General features: G+C 42.5%; 1 protein-coding gene across 1 annotated transcript in view; it reads right to left on the minus strand.

The window, feature by feature from the left end:
• Nucleotides 1-4,979: 4,979 nt before the first annotated feature.
• The window catches only part of ptpra (protein tyrosine phosphatase receptor type A), a gene marked incomplete at its 3' end in the record, with an annotated part of 44,764 nt that continues 33,707 nt past the window's right edge, over nt 4,980-16,036 (minus strand). The window contains exons 17-18 of the mRNA XM_080528605.1: nt 8,877-9,012; nt 4,980-5,054 (exon numbers count right to left, since the gene is read on the minus strand). Of these exons, the coding sequence (XP_080384731.1) occupies nt 4,980-5,054; nt 8,877-9,012 (211 nt within the window). The remainder of the gene's footprint in view (nt 5,055-8,876; nt 9,013-16,036) is intronic.

A 16,036-nucleotide genomic window follows, 5' to 3' on the forward strand; every position in this document is an offset into this window, starting at 1 on the left:
TGTGGCAAGTTACTCCTAACAGGTTGCCACCCCTTTATATTTACTTTCTGCAACGGATGTCCCCTGGACTTTCTGCATGAGGAAAGTCTGGTCTCTACAAGTTACATCTGGGCTAAGTCTACGAGTGCCATTGCAAAGGGCTTGACTACTTAGGTAAACAATCTGTTTTCAATATTTTTGTTTAGAATTTCTGATATTTATAATGCGCACACATACACATACACACATACACACATCCATCAATCAAAGGCATCAATGATAAAATCTCAAGCACTTTATTAGGTTTGAACAGTGTCTTGCTTAGAAAGGCTATTTGGCATAATATAATTATATATAGTTTTATCATATATATAATTATATATATACATATATTCAAATGTTTAATAACAAAAACACTAGAAAACAAACTGATGCAAATTAAAAATAGGATTTTCTTAAGACAATAATAATGCCAAATTAAAAATAGGCAAAACAAAAAAAACATTTCTAATACATTTCAAAATGGTCCCAGTACAGTTTTAATATACAAAAAAACTATAAAAAGAGAAATTAAAATAAAAAGCAAGGCAGCAGACAGGAATGAAATATAAATAACCTTACAGTATGTACAGAGCAGAGGGGGGGGGGGGGGGGGGGGGGCAGTGATCGGTCTAGAGAAGACTAATCCGGGCCAGGGAGGAAAGAGGGAACTGTTTTGAGGGAAAGAAAGAAATGAGAGGGAGGATAAGATAGGGTAAGATAGGATAAGATAGGATAAGGGAGAGAGACATCTTTAGGTGTCTCACATTGGAACAGATCTAGTCCAGGACTAAAGAGAGTTTAGGGATGAGAGAGAGATTGGTTGTTGAACCATATGAATCCCCAATCCTCCGATCACTCTTCCTCCGTCTCTGGTGAATGTAATGTCCTGGTGGTCAGACATTTAAAAAAAAAGCTCTACTGGGGCGTTGCTTGTCACATTTAAACTGTCAGCCAGCAGGGGGGGGGTGGAAGAAGGGGCCCAGGCATACCTGACATCCCTTTAGAAGAAAACCTGCCCCGCGGTGGTGTAGCGGTCTACGCACTGGCCACTAGTGCATGCTGCCCACCGGGGCCGGGGTTCGTATCCCGGCTCGCCAGATCCAGATATGGCCGAGGCACACGGGAAGCGGCATATTGGGCGGCCGCTCCCGAGGGCGGTATAGGAGTATTTCTGGACAAGGATCCGTCGCGCAACACCGCCCCCTGGGTGCCGGAATAACGGTGCTGGGCTCGAGGAGCCAGTCAGCTAGTCTGCCTGGCGGCCTCTTCTGGGACTGCCGGCCACGGGGTCGTGCGGCGGATCCTATGCAATAGGCAGGGGATAATTGGATGCTAGGTTGGGTTCAATTGGCTACCAAATTGGGTGAAAAAGGGATAAAATCTGAAAAAAAAAAAAAAGAAGAAAACCTTCAATGGAGCGACTGATGTTGTTGGGTAAATGGTGCACTCATCAGTGTGTGAGTGTGGAGGGTTGAGCAGTTCAGCAGAATGCAATGGAATCAAGCCATGGGGCCAAGATGGAGCTGGTTTGCAAAACAATGGAATGGAATTGGAACGTGAATTGGAATTGGAGAAAACCCGACACAGAATAGCTGAACATGGAATGGAGCTTCACGGACCCAGACAGGACTGGACCGGATTGGAGCAGAACTCGACTGGGAGAATCACAGTCTTTTTCTTGGTTCTATGTAACAACCCAAGCCGAAGCTCCTCTCTGGTTTGGTTTAAAGAGTGCTTGGCCAACATGCACAAATGGGTAAATGTCTGGGGTGGGAGGGGGGACAGATAGATAAATGTCTGGGGTGGGAGGGGGGGGCAGATGGTTTAATGTCTGGGGTGGGAGGGGGGGGCAGATGGGTAAATGTCTGGGGTGGGAGGGGGGGGCAGATGGGTAAATGTCTGGGGTGGGAGGGGGGTGGCAGATGGGTAATTGTCTGGGGAGGGAGGGGGGGGGGCAGATGGGTAAAAGTCTGGGGTGGGAGGGGGGGGCTGGGGTGTTGGCTCAGCGGTTGTCTGAGGAGACAGGTCATTACATCTGCCAAGCGCTCAGAAGAGAAGACAAATGATAGAAACGACCAACCGTTTGGCAAAAAAACTAAACAATGTGGCAGTCCCACTTTGGCACACACACAGATGCCCCCCCGCTTAACAATATCTAACTCCAACAAAGAGGGGAAAAAACCCCAAATGGCATCAATTGTAATACAAACACTTGCAACACTTTGGAATGACAGTTGACCTGATGATGGCCACGCCCCTACGGCTGTGGGGTCCAGTGATCTAGGGTCACTGCAGTAAAACACTCACATCAAGGTCATACATTTGTTTACTTGAAGGACGTAGCTAGAGGCCGTATCTAGAGACTTTCAAGCCATTTAAGATCTGACACGTCGTTTCCTATCTTGGGGCCGAGTTCCCCATCCCACCTCTGGATCCTTGGTTCAGTCATGTCAAGGTTTTTTTTTGGTGCAAATATCGCAAGCATTCTAACAATCAACACAAATGCAACAATGCTCAATCTAAAATAATGGTGCATTTTATGGAATTTCCATGGGTTAGTATGGATGAAGCACTCCATTATAACATTGAAATAAACAGTTGGATTGTGCTCCTGCTGTTTTGATTATAAAAATATGAGTGAAGAAGAAACCTATAAACAGTTCATCCAGACTCTAGGATATAAGAGGGTTTGACATGGCGCATGTGAACACACTGGGCTTTTCCTTTGGCCTCCGAACCCCAAACAAGGCTGTTGAGCTGAGGCCTGTCTAGAGGAGCAGGGAGGGGCGTGTTTCCATCTGACCTGGGGAACTGAGGAAATTGCTTGAAATTGAACTGGTGAATCAAGAGGACCTTTTTAAAAAAAGGGGGGGGGGGGGGTAATATCAATTTCCTGAGTTGACCCAAGACGAAATAGAACTGACCTCAAACCTGTAGCTAAACTGACATCATTTATCTTTCATTACAATCACAACTCCTCCAGAGTGGGTGGAACACCCAGCAGTGATCTAAAACGCATAGCATGTCGTGAGCTTAGAATGATAAGGTTCTATCTCCGTCTAGGGTAGTTCAGAGATATTGAGCGTCAACGTTTTTACATACCATTATGTTTTGTGAGATGGAACCTTTGTATTTTATTAATTACTAACTAAAAAATGTAAACATTTAAAAAATAAAACACCTAATAGATGGAGAATTTGACAAAAATGGAGATAGAACCTTATAATTCTAACGTCACAATGTTTCAAGCCAAACTGTGGTTCAAAGCCATAGAAAGAAAAAGAACAAATCACTGCAAACATTCCATGGCACACTTCAACAAATAAAAGTAACATTGTATCCATTTTTGAAGAATATCAACGCAACAGCAATAAAAACTCTTCAGTAATAGTGACCTAGACATGATGATGATGAAACTGTATAAAACACTCATATGACACTACAGCTGGACCAGAGCGGTTGAAGCGCGAGGAGGGGGAGTCTCTGTTAAAGCCCTCACAACTAACCTATACCAAAAAGAGATGGATTTAATTTAACACAAGTTCATAGAGTAATATGAAAAGTAATGTATAGGGAATAACATTTTATTGTCTAAAGCCATGAAATATATTAACATTCATAAGAATTGGTCCGTTTCCAAAATGCATGTTGTTTACTAGCATCCATTTTGAGATGCAGAAACATGCCTTTCGTGTATAATCTACTGTATGACCATAAAAGGACATGTCTGGACCTCCAGAGGTACATTTTAAAGTGTTTTTCCCGAAAGATTCCACAGAAATTGACCTATTTATTTCGATATACCTCTACATTTTACCCATCTAAATTTCTATAAGGTTTCCATATTTATCTCTTTTCGGTATTGTTAAGTCTAACTTTCCTCCCTTTTTCCTTATACCACTCCAAGGCTCTCGACACATCCTCAAACACAGTAAAGTCTTTGTTAGTGAATGGGGGACAAACCTGGGGACAGACCTGGCTGGTCACAGTCTAGGAGGACTCTCAGGGTGACAGAGGGCTTTGGCACACCTGGGGGTCAGTGATGACCCCCCCACCCCCCGCCCCTGGGGCTGCCTGACCTCTCCCAGCTCCCTGGAGTGTTGGTGCCCTGAGAATGTCGGCTCTAGGGCTCTATGCTCATGTAAACATCTTTCAACTTCATCGTGGCACAGAGTGTGTTTATAGGAGGGGTCTGGATCCAAAGAACCCAGAAGAACCATTCAGAACGATCCTTCTCACACCCACGGTTAGCCAAGCATCTCTTGAGGGTTTGGAAAAGGTGATTGGTGAAGCTGGTGTGTGTGACGGTGTGTGTGTGTGTGTGTGTGTGTGAGAGAGAGAGATAAACCATAAGTAAGTGTGAGATAAAGACAGGAGAGAACAAAAGGCATTGTGATTGGCTTAGAGCCTCACCTCCCAGCCAATGGGAGAGTGTATATCAAACGAAGCTGTATCAACCTCTGAAGTCTCAGTCACTCAACACTCAAAAAACAAACAAAAAAACAAACACCACAAAGACCGCCCCCGACACCGACACCCCGCCCTGGACTCCTGATTCTCAACCGAAGCCTCAGATTTATATTCATATATAATACATTATAAATGTCACCCTAAAAAATACAGCCGAGGTTTAAACAGCTTCTAAAACAACAAAATGAAAAAAAAAAACGTGACAGGGTAAGTATATGTACATTGAGGGGAGGGGGAGGGGGGGGAATGGGCAAGGTCTATATTAAGATCAATATTACAAAATATTTAAGAAGGCATCTCTTGATATTGTCTCCAAGCTGACGGCACTGCGCTCGTCTGGGCTCTGAGACCTCCCCGTGCCGAGGAGCAGTCTGTCCGTTCCTCTACATTGGGACAAGCTTGTTTTCCGTTGGGTACAACGTGTGTATATGAGTATGTGTTTATGACTGTGTATGGATGTCTCCACTCCCTGGCAGCGTCCGGGTCCACTACTTGAAGTTGGCGTAGTCAGAAAAGGCATCGATGTACTCCTGGACCACTTTGTAGCAGAACTCGTACTGCTCCTGGGAGAGGAAGGAGGGGTGAGACAGGGGGGGGGGGGGGGGAGTCATTGAATCAACCAGACATTCATCACAATGAAAACATGATGCTCACAAACTGAATTGCATATGGACTCTCCATGGAAAGGTTGTTCTAGTTTGCTGTGTAGAAAGGTTTATGCAAACAGACAGTAAAATGGTCTAGGACACTAAAACACTAATGTGTGAATGGTGTGTAGTGTGTGGTGTGTAGTGTGTAGTGTGAATGGTGTGTAGTGTGTGGTGTGTGGTGTGTAGTGTGTAGTGTGTGGTGTGTAGTGTAGTGTGTAGTGTGTGGTGTGTAGTGTGTGGTGTGTGGTGTGTGCAGTGTATGGTGTGAGTAGCATGTGTAGTATGTGGTGTATAGTGTGTAGTGTGTAGTGTGTGGTGTGTAGTGTGTGGTGTGTGGTGTGTAGTGTGTAGTGTGTGGTGTGTGCAGTGTATGGTGTGAGTAGCATGTGTAGTGTGTGGTGTGTAGTGTGTAGTGTGTAGTATGTAGTGTGTGGTGTGTGATGTGGTGAGTAGCGTGTATAGTGTGTGGTCTGTGGTGTGGTGTGTAGTGTGTAGTGTGGTGTGTGATGACTAGCGTGTATAGTGTGTGGTGTATAGTGTGTGGTGTGTGGTGTTTAGTGTGTGGTGTGAGTAGCGTGTGTAGTGTGTGGTGTGAGTAGCGTGTGTAGTGTGTGGTGTGAGTAGGTGTGTAGTGTGTGGCAGAGGTGGGGGACTAGGGGTGGCATCAATGATCGATGATCGATAATTGATCGATAAGGATCTTGGTCGATCACAAAATATTTTGATCGATAATCATTAATATATATATACAGTATATATATATTTTAAAAAATAATAATAATAATAATGGAAATTAGTTAGGCTGGCCTAACTGTCACCAGATTGCGTTCGTCTCTCACCCCTGAACATGTTAACATGATCATCTTTCTGAACAAGAACCAGTAGGCCTGCCGCCTACAGTCTCTCGCTGGAGTTTAAATTTAAGTTAAGCTGGACGCTCTTAAGGACACTAACGTTTTCAGTCATCCTCCTATTTGTGAGTAACTGTTTTTTTACTGCTCCTATGGTGAGTTACTTATTTTCTATATTTTTATTTATAACATAAAATGTGTTTTTAAGTTAAACAATTTAGGCTACTCACTGCCTTGTTTAAGAGGATTGTTATCTGACTGTAGTGTCTAGTTTGAATGTGAATGAATGAATGTGTGCAATAGCAACACAAATAACGTTTTTTCCCCAAGGAAAACATGCTTGTTATTTTTGCCCTAGTTATTTATTTATTTTTAATGAAAAAAAAGCTTACCGATTAATCGATAATTGATCGTTAATTCTTGCGATTATCGAAAAAGAATTTTTGATCGTTTGCCCAGCCCTATGGGGGACTCGAAAACTTTGAGGACTTGAGACTTGCTTGACTAACATTGATAAAAGACTCGACTTAACTTTGACTTGGTATTCATGACTTAAGACTTGACTTAGACTTGAGATACATGACTAGAAAGGACAAAAAAAAATATTTTAGCAATTATATTTAGCAATTCTAGATATTGAGAAGTTAGAATGTTTTGTTTTGAAACGCGATTGGGTGACTTCTAGCGCAATGAGTGTAACCTGTTACCTGGCAACCCAATGGACAGCTGTCATGGCAGTGGGACAGTGGTTATTTTGTCGACAACGGTAATAACAAGTAAGCAGCGTTATGAAAAGTCTACAGCTCAGAAATCTGTGACACGACCACCACCACAACATCCAACTCCATCTGTCACTAGAAAAACCATAAAGAAAGGTAGCTAAGTGAAGGTGTCTTTTCAGCTAACTTATTGGCTGGTTACGTTTAAGCTGTTATGTCTGTATTCTAGGTGGCAATAGTTATAGCAGTACCTCCTGCATCAAGTGCACCAGTTGAAGGTGGTGATAATGCGACCCTCTCGCTCACAATTGAGTGACAAAGTACTAGCTAGCTATCAAATAAATGTTTTTGCAACTGCAGAGCATTGTAAGTGGCTATTCACCTTACGTTTCTAGGCAGCAAGATCGCTACCAGCCGCTAGCTAGTGTGGATATGGACAAAGTAAGACAAATAGCATGTCAAATAAAAGTTACAGTTCATGCTTGACAAAAGTCATTATACTTGAATAATTTGAATAACTTTTCATGGTTTGATGTACCCTAATGTTTAGTAATGTCGGTATTTAGTGGCATACTAAAACCATTATACAACTATAGAATAGTTTCATGTAATCTTTAGTAATGTCAGTAGGATTTACATTTTAGGCAATATGTATATTTGTATATACTTGTTTTTAGTTTATACACTATTCTTGTTGTTCATTTAGGAGGCGTGTTGTGTTATTGATTGCCACAAAATGTCAACATTTTTTGTTAATGTTTAAAATAAAATTCAACTTTTCATGACCACTGTCTATTAGGCAAACTGATTTAAATGACGAAACTGGGGTAGATCATCAGAATCATATCAATCATTCATATGAATTGACTTGTGACTTGCTTGACCTGAGCAATGACTTGACTTGCTTGGCTTATAGCAGGGACTCCACTTGACCTGCTTGGTTCTTACCACAGTAACTTGTGACTTGCTTGAGACTTGAAGGTTAAGACTTGAGACTTGCACATGTATGACTTACTCCCACCTCTGGTGTGTGGTGTCTCACCAGGGTCTAGTGTGTTGTGTGTGTGTGTGTGTGTGGGGGGGTCTCACCAGAGTCTAGTGTGTTGTGTGTGTGGGGGGGTTTCACCAGGGTCTAGTGTGTGTGTGTGTGTGTGTGTGTCTGTGTGTGTGTGTGTTGGGGTCTCACCAGGGTCTAGTGTGTGTGTGTGCGTGTGGTGTGTGTGTGTGTGTGTGTGGGGGGGTCTCACCTAGGGCTGTTACGACGTCGACGTAATCGACTACGTCAATACGTCGACTTGCGTAATGTGCGTCGTAAATAAACAAAATGGCTGCGACCAGTGCAAACATGGAGGCAGAGCCGGGAGCTAAAAGACTTCGCCCACGATCGTCCAAAGTATGGGAGTACTTTACAAAAAAAGAAAACAATGTGGTGGTCTGTAAACTGTGCAAAAATGAAATGGCCCATCACAGCAGTACGTCTGCAATGAACGAGCACCTCAAGCGAAAGCATCCTGGAGCTCTTTGTGAAGACAGCCGCAAGATAGCACCGTAAGTCACCGTTGTATTTCTGTTCACTTTTCCGGCCGTGTATGAGTGAAAAATGGATAGCTACTAGCTAATGTTACACAAGCAATGTAGCTCACCACAGTTCGTATGTCTTGTCTTCTGGTGTTAGTAACGTTAGCTATGTAGCTGGCTAGCTACGGTAGCCTATTGTCATTGTGGTGCTCGCACCTACTGTACGTTATCTAGCTCGTAACTCGCATGCTACGTTAGCATCAATTTAGCTAATCATAACATAGCAGTGAGAGTAACGTTAGCTAGCTATGTAGCTACTAGCTAGCTATGTGTTGTGGTGATGGACAGACTTCTAAATGGCCATGTTGGCATTCAAGTTGGCTAAACATAGCAGTGGGGTGGAAATTAAGGGGCCTACACATGCAAAAAAAAAAAAAAAAAAAAACGAACAGTATTTTTTTTATCGTTAGACTAATCAATAAATTAGTCGTTAGACTAACCGGAAAAATAATCGCTAGATTAATCGTTAGAAAAATAGTCGTTTGGGACAGCCCTAGTCTCACCAGGGTCTAGTGTGGTGTGTGTGTGTGCGGGGGCTCACCAGGGTCTAGTGTGTGTGTGTGTGTGTGTGTGTGTGGGGGTCTCACCAGCGTCTGCACCATGTGGGGTCTCTGCAGCCTCAGGCTCTTGACGGTCTGGAACACGTCCAGGATGCCCTCCGCCTTCACCCTCTCCAGCACGGTGCTCAGAGCACACAGCGTCCCCGTCCTCCCCGCCCCCGCACTAACACACACACACACACACACACACACACACACACACACACACACACGTTTAGAGACACACGCACATTTTTTGCCATGTTTAGAGTCACACACTGTGTGTGCGTGTGTGTTACCTGCAGTGGACAGTGATGGGGTGGTTGTGTGTGTGTGTGTGTGTGTGTGTGTGTGTGTTACCTGCAGTGGCCAGTGATGGGGTGGTTGTGTGTGTGTGTTAGGGATGGACGGTTTTTCGGTTAAACCGAAAACCGGGGTTTCTAAAATTAGAAACGGTTTTTTATCAAAACCGGATATTATTATTATTATTATATTTTTATTTTTTTAGAAGAATAAAATAGAATAAGAATAAAACTGGAACATGTCACATGTTTGTCGTGTGTGAAAATAAAAATGATAGTCTGAATCTGCCGCACAATGAGTGAGAGGTTTGGTCAGTTGTGAAGAATAACTGAGGATTAATATCTAATTGGGATTATATTTAAGGGTAACGAATCACTCTATGGGAAAGATAGTTGCCTTCAGTTATTGTTAGATAGGAAAGTTTTTTTACAATTACTCGCTTACATTTAATAAGATCATTTTCGCTGCTCTCTGTAAAGCGCATTGGGTCACTTTTGTGAGAAATGCGCTATAGAAATAAAATGTGATTTGATTTGATATCAATCAATCAAACTTTATTTATGTTCTATAGCACAAATCATGCATTGAATGTAACTCCAAGTGCAGTATTTACTAAACCACAATATAATAAAACAAGAGCTATACGGATCAAGAGTGTACTTTGTGCACAGCGCCACTGTGTGTCACAAGTTCACCTTCAGAGCGGGTGTTCAGCGCAGCAGGCAAAATTGTAAGTCCGTTCCGAGCGCAGCTGAATCCTGAAAAGGTGAACATGCTCGTGTTTCTTGCGAAGAACCTCGGTTAACGGACTATTTAATAGCCTTTAATAGCTTTTATGCTCATTTTTTGTTACTGCCAGTTTTTGTTATTTAGTTATTAGCCATAGGTTGTGAATTAGAATTAGAATGAATGTGATCAGTGATATCTTTGCACAATTGTTTTACCTGCTTGCACTCAATTTGCACTCGTTTGTATTTATATTTATAGATGTTTTTGTTTACGTTTTCTATTCTATTGTATATTCTATGTTGTTCAAAGAATAAAACTGGAACATGTCACATGTTTGTCGTGTGTGAAAATAACAATGATACAGTCTGAATCTGCCGCGCAATGAGTGAGAGGTTTGGTCAGTTGTGAAGAATAACTGAGGATTAATGTAACTGTCGTAGTAAAGAGGTAATAATAATGTTCTTATTTTCTTACTGTAAAAAGATTCTTATTGTAATGTATTGTACATATTGAAATGTATATGTTATTGTTGTACAATTATGTGTTTATTTTGTTTATCTAAACGTGTACGTGTTGACGTCACCTCGCTGTTCACGTACCGTGGTCTCGCGATGAGACGGGATGTATATATATAACTCGTGTAGGGGTTTTCCATCACTCATGAAGAGAAGTTTGATGTGTAAGACGGTGTTTAACTATTCTAGCTGCACCAGAGGTTCTGAGTAGAAGGCGCACACGGTATGTTGTTGTTTTGTTTGTCACTGTTTTACTGTGCATTTTGATTTAAAGTAATTTCTCACATGTATGTGAGGTCGGAACGCCGTGCTGACTGGTTTCAATGTGTAATTGGTGTTTGTTTCACTTTACAGTTTTTCACGGTGTTTGTGTGTACGTGTGCACACAAAATAAATAACATCAGTACAAGAATCGTGGGCTGCTTGTCTGTCTATCAGAAGAATACGAAACTGGATCAGTTACAGTGAAAAACGTAACGTCGTATATGGCATGGAGTGAAAACGTGGCCAAACCTAGGACGAGTGAAAGAATCATCTCAACAGCCATGGACTGAGCACCGAGGGTCGCCAGCGTTCCTGCCAGGATAGAGCAAAACCTGCGCCATGAAAGACTCCATCGCCGCATTCCACGTGGAAGATCTGCCTACATATCCCAGGGTTCCCAGCGTTCGTTGACGTGACTGTTTGCGTCATTTGAAGAATAAAAGACTGCCATTGCCGAGGACAGCCACAAGGTGGCAGTATTTCAACACCCTTGGACATTACCCTTGGACAATTCATTACACCTTTGGGATGCCAGGTCAGAAAGAATGTATCTTTGAGTTTGGAAACACAGTCTCTTCTATATTTGATGTCATACTAATAATACATGTAGAAAATGTAATTATTGCATATTGATAATTCTGTAAGTTGATCAGAGAAATGTGTAACTTGTTTGATAATTGATATTGTGCATTTACCTAATGGTTCTATAGTTTGCCTTGTCATTTGGGATTGAAATAATATAGTTTCAAAGTAGTTAAGCTAAAATGGACCAGAGTATATCAGAAATGTGTACACTAGAGCAAATAATGCTGTCTCTAGAAATTGAAAAGGCACAATTAGAGGAGAGATTAGATACCGAAATCGACGAATCAGAAATACAACCAATTAAAGATCGCATAAGGGAAATTGATGCAGATTTAGAAACAAATAAAGAAGGGCTCCAGGAGCTATCATCTGAATCTGAATCAGAGCTGAGGCGATCAGAAAGGGAAAGACGCCCAACAGAGAAAATGCTTGAGTTAAAAAAGAATGAGATAGCAAACAAAGAAAGAAAGTTTATGCGCTCATATGTAAACTTCAAAGCAGAGGTTCAACTCGTGAGATCTAAACTAAAGGAAGAACGCTCTAAAATTGAGTTAAGTGAAATGATCACAGCCGTAGTCAAATATGAGTCAGAACTAAAACAAGTATATGAGATTTTACGTGCTCTGGCCATTCCAACTCAAGATATAAAAAGGAAAATAGATAGCTGCACCTCAGTTACTACTGAAATAACTGCACACCTTGAAAAGCGTTATACAGAAGCTGATATTAAGAAGTTTGATGCAGTGGATGCAAACAAGGCTCTACAACAGTTACTCCAAAGAGAAGATGCTAGGTCAATTTATGGATCAACTGTGTCAAGAGATAGGCAGAGTAGTCATCAAGGAAGTCATGTCTCAGAGAAGAAGACAGATGTAGCGGCACGTTTGGCAGCAAAACGCGCTGAAATAAACAGGGAAAGAGACGTCTCCACTCAGAAGATGGAGGTGCTAGCCCTGCAAGAGAGGTCAAAGATGGAGGTGCTAGCCCTGCAAGAGAGGTCTAAGATGGAGGTGCTAGCCCAGCAAGAGAGGTCAAAGAAGGAGGTGCTAGCCCAGCAAGAGAGGTCAAATAAGGAGGTGCTAGCCCAGCAAGTGAGGTTGAAGATGCTGGAAGATCAAAGGGACCGTGAAGCCATGGAGGCTGAATACAATGTGTATGCTGAAGAGGAATCAAAAGGTAATGCTGAAATAGGAAATATTAAAGTAATAACCACTTGGCCTCCAACAAGTCAGCTTCCAATACAGCATGACAGCACTCCATGTGCTCAAGTTTCCCAAAGTGCTTCAGGCCCTCCTTGCTATGAAAGCAACCCAGAGCCAAAGGAGAATGAAGCCTCGATGCTTCATGCATTAAAAGAATCCCTGGCAATGACTAGACTTCCAGCACCAGAGCCGTTCATGTTCACAGGAGACCCACTTAAATTCATTGAATGGAGTAGTGGCTTCAAGGCTTTAATCGAAACAAGCTGTACAAACCCAGCATATAGGATGTTCTATTTGAAAAAATACATAGGTGGGGAAGCACTTAGTGTGTTAGAAGGAACATTCTATAGAACTGATGCGGAAGCATACACACAGGCTTGGGATGCCTTGAACAAGCGCTATGGCCACTCCTTCGTGGTCCAAAGAGCATTCCGGGGAAAGCTGAGTAGTTGGCCAAAGATTGGTCCAAGAGACTCGCTTAAACTAAGGGAGTTTAGTGACTTCCTCATCTCCTGCAAGAATGCAATGCCCCATGTACAAGGTCTAAAGGTTTTAGACGACTGTGAAGAAAACCAGAAGTTACTACTGAAACTTCCTGACTGGGCAACAAGCCGCTGGAACCGTTACGTCACTAGAGCACTGGATGAAGGAAAGCCATATCCAGGTTTCAAGGAGTTTTCGGACTTTGTGGCAGATGAGGCACGCATTGCATGCAATCCAGTTTCCTCCCTTCATGCATTAAAGCAGACAGAAGTAAAACCAGGACAGAGGGAACAGAAGCGTCACAAAGCCAGCTCCATGGCGACGTCAACAAAGGTGTCACAAAAACCAAATGCCACTTCAAGGTACTCAAGTGGAGCAGAAAGTAACACAGGTTTCAAAACCAGCCCTTCGGCCACTGAAAGCAATGGGCAATTAGAATGCATTTGCTGTCAAGAAAACCACTTCATATATAAATGTGAAACGTTTGCAGCAATGCCTCTGGAGGAAAAGAAAAGGTTTATCTTCGACAACAATATGTGCTTCGGATGTCTCAGAGTTGGCCATGTCTCCAAAAACTGTAGAAAAAGAGCTACTTGCAATATTTGCAAGCGGAGCCATCCCTCTCCGCTTCATGAAGAACATGTACAAGGAGAAAGACCAGAAGCACGTCCACCAAAGGAAAGTACTTCCACTGCCTTATGCAGCGTGGGAGTGGACAACAGTGATCGCACTTCAATGATTGTTCCGGTGTGGCTCTCTTGTGCGGCAAAAAACAGCCCTGAAACCTTAGTGTATGCATTACTGGACACACAGAGCAGTAATACATTTATTGACCAAGAGGTCTGTGAAAAGATACAAGCAGACACAGAACCAATCAAATTGAAGTTGTCAACAATGACTGACAGGGGTTCAATAGTGAACTGTCAAAGAGTGGTTGGGCTGAAAGTGAGAGGGTACATGTCACAAGAGTGCATCAAGCTACCACCCGCATACACTCAAGAATACATACCATTGGAGCAAAATAGTATACCCACTCGTGAAAGTGCGAAAGAGTGGACGCACCTTCTCAGCATAGCAGAAGATATGCCAGATCTGTTGAACTGTCCTTTAGGACTCCTAATTGGCTATGACTGTGCAAGGGCCCTGAAACCAAAACAAGTGATATCAGGGGAAGACTACGATCCATACGCAGTCAAGACGGATTTAGGCTGGAGCATAGTAGGATCAAAAACACCTCGCACAAGCTCAAGGGATGCGACAAGGATCTGCCAGCTCCTGAATGGGAAAGTTCAACACAACAAGGAAGGACATTTGGAAATGCCCCTACCCTTCAGAGAGCGTCCTCAGCTTCCGAACAACAAGCAGGTCGTTATAGCAAAAAATCAAAGCAAAAAGAAAGAAATCTTGAGCTCCTTCTATTCCGAGGAGGACAAAGACCAGGCAGAAGGCAAGAACAGTGAGGCTGGACCCAGCCTGGCCACCTCATTAGACTCTGCTGAAGGCCCTGTGGTCCAGGCCCTGAGACAGGCCGGAGTGGAGGACGAGAAGAAGACGGTGACCGCCGTCGAGGAGACAGCAGAAACCGCCGTCAAGGAGACAGCTGAGACCGTCGTCAAGGAGACAGCTGAGACCGTCGTCAAGGAGACAACAGCAACGGCCAAGCCTAGGACTGAAAGGCCAAAATGGCCCAAGAAGAAACACAGGCAGTCCGGAGGACGCCTCATGCCAGGGCCCTTCAGGGTGAAGATGGGGGGCCGAGAGTTCAGAGGACCGAGGCTGAGGGCCTACGGACTAAACCCCAAGAGGCTGCACTTCAGACAGCTAGGCAGGCAGAAACGAAAAAATAAAATAAAAAATAAAAATAAAACAAAGCAGAGGAGCAAAAGAGCAAGCAGTGAAGGAGCGGGTGAAAGGACACAATCAGACGTGCTTAATAAGAGAACTTCCTGCCAACTGAATTATGTCCAAAATGTGACTGCACATAAGAAAATATATCACAGTGCTTCATGATTCTCTTAACACTGTGTTAACAAATGTTCCCAGAAATTAGTGGAAGCTAGTCAGAATTGTTAAGACAAGTGAAGATGAAGATGGTCTGGTGCGAAAGGTTAAAAAGTAGGCCAAAGTAACTTAGGAAAGAAAGGTGAACGCTTGACGCAACCATCTTTTCTTGAGCGTCCAGTTCAAAAATTAGTGGTACTAGTGGAGAGTTCCTAAACTATCATTGAAATAGTAACAAAACGGAAGCCGTAAACATTTAGGAATAATGGGTTGGTTATTTGAAAGTTAATTTCCATTTTATAGGGAAATTACAGGATTTATTGTTAAGGTAAAACATTTTGGTTAAGAAAATCTTTGTAATTTTGGTGGCAGTGTAACTGTCGTAGTAAAGAGGTAATAATAATGTTCTTATTTTCTTACTGTAAAAATATTCTTATTGTAATGTATTGTACATATTGAAATGTATATGTTATTGTTGTACAATTATGTGTTTATTTTGTTTATCTAAACGTGTACGTGTTGACGTCACCTCGCTGTTCACGTACCGTGGTCTCGCGATGAGACGGGATGTATATATATAACTCGTGTAGGGGTTTTCCATCACTCATGAAGAGAAGTTTGATGTGTAAGACGGTGTTTAACTATTCTAGCTGCACCAGAGGTTCTGAGTAGAAGGCGCACACGGTATGTTGTTGTTTTGTTTGTCACTGTTTTACTGTGCATTTTGATTTAAAGTAATTTCTCACATGTATGTGAGGTCGGAACGCCGTGCTGACTGGTTTCAATGTGTAATTGGTGTTTGTTTCACTTCACAGTTTTTCACGGTGTTTGTGTGTACGTGTGCACACAAAATAAATAACATCAGTACAAGAATCGTGGGCTGCTTGTCTGTCTATCAGAAGAATACGAAACTGGATCAGTTACAATTAATATCTAATTGGGATTATATTTAAGGGTAACGAATCACTCTATGGGAAAGATAGTTGCCTTCAGTTATTGGTAGATAGGAAAGGTTTTTTACAATTACTCGCTTACATTTAATAAGATAATTTTCGCTGCTCTCTGTAAAGCGCATTGGGTCACTTTTGTGAGAAATGTGCTATAGAAATAAAATGTGATTTGATTT

The sequence above is a fragment of the Nansenia antarctica genome (genome assembly GCF_963989245.1).
Source record: "Nansenia antarctica genome assembly, chromosome: 4".
In the NCBI taxonomy this organism is placed as follows: Eukaryota; Metazoa; Chordata; class Actinopteri; order Argentiniformes; family Microstomatidae; genus Nansenia; species Nansenia antarctica.